We start from the raw sequence: 13,642 nt of genomic DNA, 5'->3' as shown, positions 1-13,642 counted from the left end.
GATTTGGCACATAATTACATAATGGTTAAGAGCACTGTGTCTGAAGTGGGTTTAGTAATCCGGTTCTACCATTTCCTTATCAAGTTACTCAGTATCTAGTTCCTTGGTTACTTCATCTGGAAAACGTAAATAGTAATAGTAATACCATCTACTTCACAAAGTTACCTATGAGTAAATGAACTTACACTGTAAAGTGCTTATAGAACAATTTATAATTATTATAAATAGACTATTGAGAATCTGGGCAATTAACCATACAACTATACTTTAAAATTAATAAATTTATACTTTAAATTTAATAATTAATTTCAGATCTGTGATTCTTCAAGAAGTATAAAAAATTAATTATATAAGTACTGAATGTAATGAATTTAGACTCACTATAAATTTATTCTTAAATATTTAAATTTTTGGGCAGATTTTGTTTATTAGATTTATAAATTTGCCTGGTCTCATATTTAAAGTACTTAAAAATGAACATACTGAATTTACAAATGCAACTTAAACTGTTAAAGAAAATTCAGCAAACGAAGTTTGCTAATTAAACTTGTTAATTGGGAATGACTTGAATCCAGTCTGCTCAATCTGAGTTAATTGACCAAAGAAAAAGTTAAGATGCTTAGTTGTTTATTGTTGTTATTGTTGTTTTAATGGAACATCTCATAAAATTTCATGTTATCCTTACACAGGGGCCATGCTAGTATCTGTATTGTTCTAATTTGACTATATGTACTGCTTAAGCACGAGGTGCTTTGTTTTTATACAACCCGATTTATAAATAATTTAACAATTGATAAGTTTAGCTTAAAGGCTTAAGGGAAAAAAAAGGCTTAAGGAAAAATAAAAGGCTTAAGGAAAACTAGGTTTTAAACATGTAATTTAAATACTTAAGTAGCTAATTAATTAAAAATTAATTGTACATGGACTTCTGTAAATAACAACTATTATCAAAAATTTCTGACAGGGCAATTCAGCAAACGCTTAAGAGTTTTTAGGGATGTTGTTCAATTTCTAAAAGACAGCATGTTACAGAGCTCAAGAAAACAAAAATTGATTATCCCTTCTCCCATGCAGCTTAACATCTGGCCCAGTATTTCATAATAGGGTACCACTGACATTTTGGGCAGAACAATTTTCCGTTATGAGCATGTTTTACACACTGCAGAACATCTAGCATCCCTAGTCCCTGCTCACTGAATTCTAGTAGCAGCCCAACTTAATTTAACAACCAAAAACATCCTTATACATTTCCAAATGCCCCTTTATGGGGCCATACTCTCCACTTAGGAACCAATGAAATTCTAGTCAACCCCAAACATCTCAATCCTTAAGTAACAAATTAATGATTATTTCAATGAACTGGCTAATCATATCTACTATAGTCTGCATTTTTCTTTAAAATATCCAACATAATCAATGGACATAACATTTCAGTTAAGCAAGATGAGTAACTTTTATTAGAGACCTGCTACATAATACTGTGTCTAGAGTCAACAATACTATATTGTACATTTAAAAAGATTAAGGGACAAAAAAAAGTGCAAAAAAAGCAACATAGATAATAAAATGGGGTCTGGGTATTTTATCTGTGTGTGTGTGTGTGTGTGTGTGTGTGTGTGTGTGTGAGTACGCATGTGTGTCTATTAGTTTTAATCTACATCTGGGAATCAGTTTACCAAAATTTTGAATACAAACTCCAAACGTGGTTAGATAGCATTTGATTAATATCAATATTCAATCCACTAGTACTTGAACAGGGTATAAGAATCAAGGGAATCTAACAACCTGTATTTGAGAATGGCACCTATACTTCATTCTCTAATAGTGCTGTAATAGCTGTTGACTCCTTGACAAATAGCAATAGTAGTCAACCTTTTCGGAGTACTTATTATGTGCCAGAAAGGCATTTTACATACACTAATCCATTTAATTTCCACAAAAACTATTATGAGGTAGATAGTATCACTATCCTCACTTTACAGATGAGGAAACTAATGCAGAGAAGCAGAGTAAATTAATCTTGTCCAAGAGTCAAACTACTAGAAGATTCATTGAATCCTACTACTAAAATACTATTTTACTTGCCATGAAAGAACCACTTATGCAAGCTGCTATGTGGTACATATAAGGTCAGAGAATTGGTACTTCATCAAGCTTACAAAACAACTTTATTACATCTTGCTTATCTGTGACAGAATTCAGTCTAAGGTTTGTTTTGTGTGCTTTAAAAAATCTTGTAGAGTTCTATTGCTGTAAACAAACTGCCTTTTGATTGTACTAAACATGCTATTTTTCTTTTAATATAGTACATCATTCATTTTGTTAACAACAAATGATAATATTCCTGTTTTACATACCACGATATGAAACAAGCTCCTTATTTTGATTACACAATACAAACATATCATCTTCCAAAGTAATAAAATTGAGATACTGATCAAAAACCTAGAAACAAAGGAAAAGGTTTACAAGTCAATTTTACAATACATTTTTTAAGTAGACTCCATGCCCAATGTACAGCTTGAACTTATGACCCTGAATTCAAGAGTCACATTCTCTACGAACTGAGCCAGTCAGGTGTCCCAATTTTACAATACTGAAAGCATATTTAGTTTGATTTAGTCAACCAATGGTAAAAATGGAAATTATAATTATATTCAATAACTAAAAATTACACTATGTACCAGATTGCCTCAGGTAAGAATGAGGAGTTAATACTAAAAAGGAATATAAACAAGCTTTTGGGCAATAAATTATCAAGAAGGGGAGTAATATTTTCAGAAAACAAAATTTAAGATATAAAAATTTGTTGAAAAATTGTGGTTAAAGAAAGAAAAAAAAGAAAAACTGTGGTTGGGATGAGAATGTATATCAGTTTTGAAGAAAAAAAAATCACAATTTTTATATTCATTTTAATCACACTTCCTAAGAAAGCCATAGTAACTATTTTTCTACCATGAATACTTATAAGGGGGAAAAAAGCTACACTAGTTCTTTAGAAGTACAAATCAGAGGAAAAAATTTTTTAAAAATCCCTAAAATAGACTGAATTTATTTAAACAAACACAACTATTTGCATTACTTATGTAAAATTAATGATAAACTTTGAAAAGAACAATACATATAGTTGCTTAGTCTTTTATTTGTCCTATATCATTCTCTAGAATTTCACGTCTTGTTCAAATTCAAGAAGCACAGGGCACATGTAGGATTATAACTAAGAATAAACTTACAGACTTATTTATACTAACCTGAATCTATCTAAAAAGTAACTGTGATGTAGAACTGCTGGCCTGCTGTAAGTTCCTTCTTTGTTATAATACGCAATATAACTTCTTTGGATTCTCTCTTCTAAGTAAGATCTGAAGATAGTGTGGTGACTATAGTGATTATATGTAAATAAAATAATATCAATATATTTTTAGCATAATTTATAACAACACAACTGTCAAACTATTTTTGAGTCAAGCTAAAAAGATTATACAAGTCCTAGCCTAAAACAAAGACCAATGCAGTGTTTTATTTTTATCTTTCAAATTCATTGAATAATAGGCACCTTCAATTTGGTTTATTTTGCCTACTCCATATTGTAATAATTTGCATTATTAGAACTTTTTCTAAAAACATTGAGTCTAAATATTTCTTAGGTTGATCTGGTCCTCTGTAAATTAGGCATCTAAGTCAATTAACAGGTTTCAGAATATGCTAAATTTTACATTAACAAAATGTCATCAGTCAACCAAAATCTCTTACCTTGGCTACTTGTGTTACTGCACTGGCAGCTAATGCTGCATTTGCAATATCTTCCAGTTTACTTCTTGAAATAGCAGAAATAAAATTTAAATAATATGATTCATAGAGTTGATTTCGCAGATCCTATAAATATAATGAATACTTCATTCTTATGGGCAAGTATAAAGGATGACCACAAATGAAAATCTTTTAGATAACTGTAAGAGAGAGATTTTGGAGGATAATATATGTATTTAAAAGATGGATTATGCAAAAGGCAATCAAAAAATATCCCAAGAGAAAAAAGTCATGAAGAAACCTTGGTTACTTGGTTGCCAGAAATAATGGACCTATATATTAATAAAGTTATGATCTATATTATCAATAAAATTCTATTAATTACAAAATCACATAAAACTGCTTGAAAGAGTATATCTGTATTTTCCTTAAAAATATCCAGAAATGGTTCTCTCTCAAATAGTAAAATGCTTATTATATTTTGCAGATACTATTTTCTACAGCTCCGGTCATAGAATAATACAACATACTTCCTTCGCTGTTCAGACATAATTCCAATGACCAATTCCAGAAGCATTAGTTCTCAATCATGCAAAAGTAGTATAATTTAAAGTTATGCTAATTCTTAAATCCAGTTTACTTCTTCTTAAACCCTAGGCAAATAGAATCTAAATAACCAGACAAGCATACCTTGGATATACTGAGGATTCAATTCCAAACCCCACAATAAAGCAAACATAATAAAGTGAGTCAAAATAATCTTTTGGTTTCCTGGTGCCTATGAAAATTATGTTCACTCAATACTGCAGTCTATTAAGTGTGCAATAGCATTATGTCTAAAAAAACAGTATATACCTTAATGAAAAAGTACTACTAAAAAATGCTAACCATCATCCAAGCTTTCAGCAAGTTATTACTGCTCACAGATCACCATAACAAACATAATGATAATGAAAAAGTTTGAAACAATGTGATAATTACCAAAATATGACACAGAAACACAAACTAAGCAAATGTTACTGGAAAAACAACACTGACAGACTTGATAGATGCAGGGTTGCCACAGACATTTAATTTCCAGAAAGTGCAATACTTGTAAGCTCAATAAAATAAGGTATGCCTCTATTTCTTTGAACCTAAGATAGTGTTGATTGAAAGAGGTACCATTATGTAACACCAAGAAAGAATTAATGTGGCCAATAAAATTCTGTAACACATCATCAATTTTAAGATACATCTGGTATTAGAGATCTTTAGGTGTGAAAAACTGAGGGTTTGGAGCTTGTGTGAGGAAGGCTGCTGAGCAGAGTAGTGATTTAAGAAACGTTAGGGGATTGGTTAAAGGATAAAGAATTGAGGGGGCGCCTGGGTGGCTCAGTTGGTTGAGCATCTGCTTTCCTCTCAGGTCATGATCCCAGAGTCCTGGGATCAAGTCCTGCATTGGGCTCCCTGCTCAGCGGGGAGTCTGCTTCTCCCTCTCCCACTCCCCCTGCTTGTACTCTGTCATAAATAAAATCTTTAAAAAAAAAAAAAGGATAAAGGATTGAGAATTAAGGGGAATGAAAAAATAAGTATGTTGAATATATTGGGAGTCATGTTTCTTACTGTCAGATTTGTAGAGGGAAAAAGAGAAAAACTAGGATGAACCTATATTTCTGAAATGAAACAGTTTTGGATATTTACTATATGTCTTTTTACCTAGAGAGATAAAGATTTCTAGAGTTGAATATCGATATAAAAGTGTGTGTGTGTATATACATATATATTTATATACACACACACATACACACACGCATATATATATGTATGTATTTCCTAGTTCTGTCCATTAAGATATCCTAAGAACTGTAGCAATGAATACACCTTATTCTCAGTTGCTGATTTCTAAATACCATTCTCTACAAAAAACAACCAGACTCTTTAGATAAATGGCTGAATCTCAGGCTAGGACAGAGTAAGTAGGAGAGGAGACTGAAAAATCCTACTGTGCCCCAAAGTAAACAAGTGGTCAAAGAATGATGGGGACATTTCAAAAGGACACAGAAACTGAACAAGGTTGTAGGATGTAAGATCAACATATATATCTATGATGATATATATGCAATTGCTCAATTCAAGTATATAAATAAAAAACAGAATTAAGAAAATTCAATATTGCATTAAAAATATGAATACATTTAATAAAAGAAGTGTGAAATCTTTATCTGTACACTATAAAACATTATTGAGAGAAATTAAAGATCTAAATAAATAAAATGATACTCCATGTTCATGGATTAGAAAATTTAATATTGTAGATAATAATATTCATCAAATTGATCTATAGATTCAATGTAATCCCCATCAGCTCCAAGTAGCTTCTTATAGAAATTCACAACCTAAGGATGCCTAGGTCGCTCAGCAGTTAAGCACCTGCCTACGGCTCAGGGCGTGATCCCAGGGTCCGGGGACTGAGTCCCACACTGGGCTCCCTGTGAGGAGCCCGCTTCTCCCTCTGCCTATGTTTCTGCCTCTTTCTGTGTCTCTCATGAATAAAAGAAAAAATTCACAACCTAATCCTAAAATTAATATGAAAACTCAAGGGACCTAGAGAAGCCAAAAAAAAAAAAATCTAGAAAACGAAGACTGTAAGTTGGAAGACTCAACTTCCCAATTTCAAACCTTGCTACGGAGCAAGAGTAGTCAAGACAGTGTGGTACTGGTATAGGACAGATATTGAGATTAGTGGAATAGAACTGAGAGTCCAAAATAAACCAAGGTATCTACTGTTAATTAATTTTCAATAAAACTGGCAAGACCATTCATGGGAGAAAGAATAATCTCTTCAGTGAACGATGCTAGGACAATTGGGTAACATGCAAAAGAATGAAGCTGGATGTCTATCTTGTACCATATATAAAAACTGGATCAAAGATCTAAATATAAGAGCCAAACGGGTAAAAATGAAAATATATACACAGAAATATGTACAAATGTTTATAAGGTTATTATATGTTATAGCATTTTTCATAATAGCCACAAATGTGGAAGGGGCTGATAAATCCTATCTCTTTAAAAAAATGGCAAAGTAAGGTTTATGGAAGATAAAAGAGAAAGCTGGGCATCATCAGCTAAAAAGGACACAAAATATGTGACCTTTGCTAACAATTTAAATACAGCTGATCCTTGAACAACATGGGGCTGAGGCACTGACACCTTGCACAGTTGAAAATTTGCGTTTAACTTCTGATTCCCCAGGAACTTAGCTACTGATAGTGTATTGTTGACCAAAAGCCTTAATGTAACATAAACAGTCAATTAATACATATTTTGTATGTATATATATTATATACTGTATTTTTACAATAAAATAAGCTAGAGAAAAGATTAGGAAAAATCATAAGGGAGAAAATACATTTAGAGTACCATAAAAAAGCCTCCTATAAGTGGACCTGTGTAGTTCAAACCTGTGTTGTTCAAGGGCCAACTGCAGTAATTTGATTCAATAGTCAGTAATGAGATGCTTCTGAGTCTGTGGCAGACATTATTAACTACTTATTTAATACACATTTCCCCCCCATTCCTTGCTAAAAGAATCCAGATTTTGTTTGGGGACAATATACTCATCTAAATATTAACTTTTGCAACCTCTTTTGAAGTTAATTCTATCCAGTGAAACATAAATAAATGAGTCTTCTGGGAGCTTCTGGGGAATCTTTGCTTTCCTCATCAAAACAAACAATTGGGACTGGAATAGTTTATTTCCCCCTTCTTGCTTTGAACATAGATGTAAAATTGGTCTCAGCTGCCACGTAGTTCTAGGAAGCACCAATCAAGACAATGCAAAATGAGAAACCAAAGGAAACATCAGAAAGACAGAAGGAGCCAGGGTCTTTGACTACTTCATAAAACTACTATACAAGCTTGGGCTTCCTACTCCCGAACTTCCTATTATATTAGAAAAATAAAACCCTAGTTTTAAAGTTAATAGAGTTAGATTTTCTGGGTGCCTCGGTAGCTCAGTTGGTTAAGCACCTGCCTTTGGCTTGGGTCATGAAATCATGATCCCAGGGTTCTGGGATTGAGCTCTGCATTGGGCTCCCTGCTCGGTGGGGAGTCTGCTTCTCCCTCCCACCCTCCCTCTCCCTCTGACCCTCCCCCTTGCTTGTGCTCTCTCTCAAATAAATAAATAAAATCTTTAGGGATGCCTGGGTGGCTCAGTGGTTGGGCATCTGCCTTTGGCTAAGGTCATGATACAGGGTTCTGGGATCGAGTCCCACATTCAGGCTTCTCGCAGAGAGCCTGCTTCTCCCTCTGCCTATGTCTCTCATGAATAAACAGATAAAGTCTTAAAAAAAAAACTTTAATAAAAAAATATATATGTATTAAATTTTCTGTTTTTTAAAGCCAGGCTAACTCTTAATATGCTTCTACAGCCAAAAAATTTTAAATCTTTCAGTCTTTTAAAATTCAAAGATAGTCTCAAAAATCAAAGTGGGAAATTGGGTAAGGCAATTTCTAATTTTTCACACTGGAAATCTAAGAAATTTGGGGGGAAAAAACCTGTTTCCACATTCTAGGGTCAGGAAAACAACTTATATTACCTGGCACATTCTGTCAATATTTTCTTCAGTTGGCATTACAAAGTACACTGCAGGAACATCTGGAATAGGATCTCGATCAGAGTGCAAAAGCCTAAAAGATATTAAGAACATAAAATTCACTTTTTTCTTAATCACTTATCTAAAAATATAGTTTAAAACAGTATTTCTCAAACTAGGAATTAACCAGTTCAGGGAGAAGGATCAGTACACTAAAAGCTCCTGCTGCAAGTAATCTTCTTTTTTTTAAAGATTTTATTTATTTATTCATGATAGAGAGAGAGAGAGAGAGAGAGAGAGAGAGGCAGAGACACAGGCAGAGGGAGAAGCAGGCTCCAACACGGGACTCGATCCTGGGTCTCCAGGATCATGCCCTGGGCCAAACTGCTGAGCCACCCAGGGATTAAATTAATTAATCACTTAATCCAGTTTTAAACTTATATCAGTGCTAGTATTATTTATTAGTAAGATCCTAATGTCAGTCTTCATCTCTTCTATTATAATCACCTTATTTCCTTTCTTTTGTTTTTTAAAGATTTTGAGAGAGATCACAAGTAGGAGGAGGAGCAGAGGGAGAGGGAAAAGCAGACTCCCTGCTGAGCAGGGAGCCGGATGCGGAACTCCATCCAAGGACCCCAGAATATTGACCTGAACTGGAGGCAGATACTAAACCTACAGAGCCATGCAGGCACCCAAATCACCTTATTTCTAATACCAATATTCTTCCTGAAGAAGAACTAAAGTACATTGAATATCAATTTATTTACAGTTTTCACAGAAATATGGCTGGAGGAGGGTGGGTGGGAGGAAAGTGCAGTTCTCTAAAAGGGATAACAGAAAGCTGGAAGAGTCTTTAAAAACAATGAAAGAGAGACGCCTGGGTGGCTCAGTGGCATTACATCTGCCTTTAGCTCAGGTTGTGATCCTGGCGTCCTGGGATGGAGTCCCACATCAGGCTCCCCTGAACGGAGCCTGCTTCTCCCTCTGCCTGTGTCTCTGCCTCTCTCTCTCATGAATAAATAAAATTTTTAAAAACAAACAAAACAATGAAAAAAATTAACCATAAATAAAATCAAATATAATTTTTAAATGAAAGATTTATGAGTGCTTCCTTAAAACTTTAAGATAATCTATTTTGTTTGTATTTATTGCATCATAAGAGAATGCACAAGAGATCACCTAAGTATCTCATAGATTTTATCACTTGATCATTTTCTCCAACAATTCAGGGAGTATACTGATTCAAATACCACAATATCAAGTCACAAAATGTCTTTATTTTTCACTGTTAAGCTTCTGCTATGCTTATATCAGGAAATATGACTAACATGCTATTTGTACAATATTCTCGTCATCCTTCTATGAACAATATTCTATATACAATCTTCCTATACATGCTTCCATACATGATATTGTAGTCACCTTTCTATAAAGATGAGAGTGAAAGAGACTGCCACTTCTGGAAGCTGGAACTTCTTTCTATCTGTTTAACTACTGCTACTGACACCAGAAAGATTACACTGTTATGACAGCCATTGGTTATTATCTTATGTTGGCTGTCCAACTGCCTGAAGAGCTACAACCACCATGAACATGAACCATTTCATGTTCTGGAAAGCTTTAATTATTATTTCCTACAAATCAGCCTAAACTAGCTTGCAGAGCATAGAATACTTGATGAAGCATTCTTCAGCAGATAGGGAAGACAGTCAGAGGTACTGTGCACAGAAATTTACAAGGGTAGCTGTGTGATTCTTTTTATATTCTGGTGACAACAGCAACAGGTGGGCAGAAAGAATCTATTACTCTCAAACTGGCATACTGCCTTGTTACCCTTTAAGGAAGTATTAAAGCCTCACATCTGTTAGTCACTGTTACTAAGCCATTATGGTTCAGAAGACAAACAGGTACAGAATCCAGGGTCAAGCAGTTTGAACACTGCTATTAACTAGCTGTCCAATCATGGGACGATCACTTAAACTCTATAAACTTTAATCTTTTTATTAGTAAAATAAAGGAGTTAATCAGTAAGGCAGCAATAGTAATTAATGCTTATTAAGGAACCACCACTTAAAAAATTTATTTATTCATGAGAGACACACACAGAGAAGCAGAGACATAGGCAGAAGGAGAAGCAGGATCCCTGATGTAGGACTCGATCCCAGGACTCCAGAATCGCGACCTGAACCAAAGGCAGACATTCAACCACTGAGCCACCCAGGTGTCCTAATAAACCATCATTTTCAAGGATGGCATTAAGCTAAATATTCAGGTAATAAGAATTAACACATTACCAACAACAAATTTGTATTTTAAGTCTGAAATAAAAATGAAAGGAAAATTTGTATTGCATATTTCATCAAACCTAAGGTGCTATCAATTTTAAAACATATTAAAATAATTTCTGTTAAAATTGGCAGAAAAATGCTGCCAATTTAATCATTACATAGCATTAATTAGAAGATAGATCCTAATTTCAGAAATATAAAAAAGTGAAAAAATACATTGTGGAATGAATGCAATATAATATTCTACTAATTTCAAACAAATGCTTAACATAAAATTGAAGAATTAAAGAATTTAATCACATTCTGATATGTCACTAACTGGAAATCTAAAACCACACTGCCACTAAAAGAGCACATTTCAATCCAATATAACAATAGAATGGAACTTGGTTATAACATCATAAATAGAACAAAAAGCAAATAGGATAGGATATCTTAAAACTGGACTCCTTCAGTACATAAAGTATCAGTATGTATACATGAATACAGCCCTTCTCCAAACGTTCTATTCAGCTAAGTCTACAAAGCAATGCAATTTATTTATCAAACATACCAGAAGTAATATAATCAAATTCAGTCAGTATTAAGAAGCAACATAGTTCCTTTGGTGATCAACTGCATTGTATCACAGAGACTTACATTTTTCATATAATGATAACCTAATTTAGATATTCTTCTATTTAAAAAGTATATTTAAATTGAAGGAATAAAAAATTTCCAGAGATGGAAGAGATCTTAACATAACCAGTTCTTTTCCTTCACATAAGAGGGTAAACCAGTCTATACGAAAAGACACAAGAGAGAAAATTTAAATTCTGAAATTATAAAGCCTCAGATTGAGAATTATTTTTAACTTCAGAATAGTTAGATAAAAGGCAATATGTGAAAAAAATTGTTTTATACAAGTACTGTACCTAATATCCTAATATTATTTTCTCCATAAATGTCCCTTAATCATTTGATTTCAGCGTGGCCAAAAGTATCCTCTAATAATGTATCTGAAAACAAATAGCATTATTACAAATATGTTAAAACTCACAGATGCAGAGTGATTCCCATGTCTCTCAGCTCTTTCACAGACAGCAGCGGAGAGATGATATCTTGGCCAAATCTGTCATAAATGAGCACCTAGTTAAAATAAAATTTAAAAAAAATAGTGTTTTTGAAACATCATTATCAGTGAACAGCTGATGAAGAATGCATATTAAGACAATGTTGAAGTATAATTTATTTTGGTAAATCATGTACGCTGAATTTTAAAAGAAAGATTTTATTTATTTATTTGAGAGAGAAAGAGAATGCACACAGAGAGGGAGAAGAGGGAGAAGTAGACTCCCCGCTGAGCAGAGAGCCTGCCTTGGGGCTTGATCTCAGGACCCTGAGATCATGACCTGAGCCAAAAGTAGACACTCAACCAAATGAGATACCCAGGTTCCCCAATGTATGCTGAACTCTTATACTTACCTCAATTTAATATTTTCTATCATTTACCAAAATGTCCATTCATGTCATAATTTATTTTTAAAAGCATGATCATTTAGGCTAAAACAATATTACATAAATTTATTCTCCTAAAATATTTTTCTAGGATAAAAAAGCATACTAGAAACTATAAAATATTCATCTTATGCTGTAATAAAGGACTTTAAACATACAAAGTCACATACACTTCCTCACTGAGTTTGCATATATCCTTTCTAAAGAGAGAAATTTTACAAATTAGTCCCTCTCAAACCTAATGTGTAACAAGTGTAAAGAAAATTTGGTAATTTAAGTATCAGGGATTAAATAAGATACTCGTTTAAAAAGTTAAGTCCCTTAGGACACCTGGGTGGCTCAGTGGTTGAGCGCAGCCTTTGGCTCAGAGAGTGATTGGGCTCCTTGTATGGAGCCTGCTCCTCCTTTCTCTGTGTCTCTGCCTCTCTTTCTGTGTCTCTCATGAATAAATAAATAAAATCTTTAAAAAAAATTAAGTCCCTCAAGAGTACCTGTTAGCCTTATTTTGTCACATACATTTCTTCACATTCTAAAATATTAAAACTGACATCTTTAAAGTAGTAGTAAGAACTCTTGAGTCTTCTTTTTTTTTTTTTTATAAAGATTTTATTCATTCATGAGAGACGGGGGGGGGGGGGGGGGCGGCGGGGGGAGAGAGGCAGAGACACAGGCAGAGGGAGAAGCAGGCTCCATGCAGGGAGCCGGATGTGGGACTCGATACCGGGACTCCAGGATCAGGCCGTGGGCCGAAGGCAGCACTAAACTGCTGAGCCACCTGTGCTGTCCCGAACTCTTGAGTCTTCTAACTCAAAATTAGTTTTACAGTTAAGGCAAATACAAGAGAAACTTCAATTAGTGGTTTTCCATAACTATCTCAATAATTCTTTATGGAATAAGAAAATGTTAATGACAGGATGAAATATCCTTTCATAAAAATATGCTTTTCCTGTATGCCAGAATTTCCATTAGAAAAGCTAAAACTTAGGGCATCTAGCTGGCTCAAAAGGAAGAACTTGCAACTCTTAATATACTGTGTGTAGAGATTACTTAAAAATAAAATCTTAAAAAAAAAAAGGAAAAGCTAAAACTCTTCTGTTCTAGCTATAAGAGGTTGGATGTTTCATCTCTCAAAAGTCTCAGTATATTTGTATTATTAATCTTGTAATATAGAAGTAATGGGAAGGGAGAGAATTTGACATGAATCTGTACCCAAGAAATTCTCAAGCTATTTAATGCAAAAGCTTAATTCACGATTTAGAAACAATAAATAGCATTGTTAATGCAAAGGGCAATAAGAGGATGCCCACAAATGAATGAAGGCAAAAATTAGAGGATACTCTGAAGCTTAACCTATGAATTCAAAATAGATGACTTTAACCACTTTGAGAGTTAATCCAAAAGACTTGTAAGGACTCATCAGTTTTCAAAACACCTGTAATAGTAATTAGGTTGACATGTTCTCAATTATTATCAAAAAAGAAGTATAAAGTGACTATAAACTACTAAGTATACAAGTAATCAGCTGTA

General features: G+C 33.6%; 1 protein-coding gene and 1 pseudogene across 6 annotated transcripts in view; both read right to left on the bottom strand.

The window, feature by feature from the left end:
* The window catches only part of SCFD1 (sec1 family domain containing 1), a 106,645-nt gene that overhangs the window by 86,374 nt on the left and 6,629 nt on the right, over positions 1–13,642 (bottom strand). For 3 of the 6 annotated variants that reach the window (XM_077908896.1, XM_077908893.1, XM_077908898.1), the window contains 4 exons: positions 11,658–11,746; positions 8,334–8,424; positions 3,754–3,876; positions 2,358–2,445 (listed from right to left, as the gene is read on the bottom strand). In XM_077908896.1, coding sequence (XP_077765022.1) covers positions 2,358–2,445; positions 3,754–3,876; positions 8,334–8,424; positions 11,658–11,746 — 391 coding nt within the window. Of the gene's footprint in view, positions 1–2,357; positions 2,446–3,251; positions 3,312–3,753; positions 3,877–8,333; positions 8,425–11,657; positions 11,747–13,642 lie in introns of those variants that run through there. The other 3 variants (XM_077908894.1, XM_077908895.1, XM_077908899.1) reach the window with 3 other exon arrangements.
* Positions 645–744, bottom strand: LOC144321383 (U6 spliceosomal RNA; annotated as a pseudogene).

This window comes from Canis aureus, chromosome 9 (assembly GCF_053574225.1).
Source record: "Canis aureus isolate CA01 chromosome 9, VMU_Caureus_v.1.0, whole genome shotgun sequence".
Lineage (NCBI taxonomy): Eukaryota > Metazoa > Chordata > Mammalia > Carnivora > Canidae > Canis > Canis aureus.
This window is presented reverse-complemented; position numbering and strand designations above follow the sequence as displayed.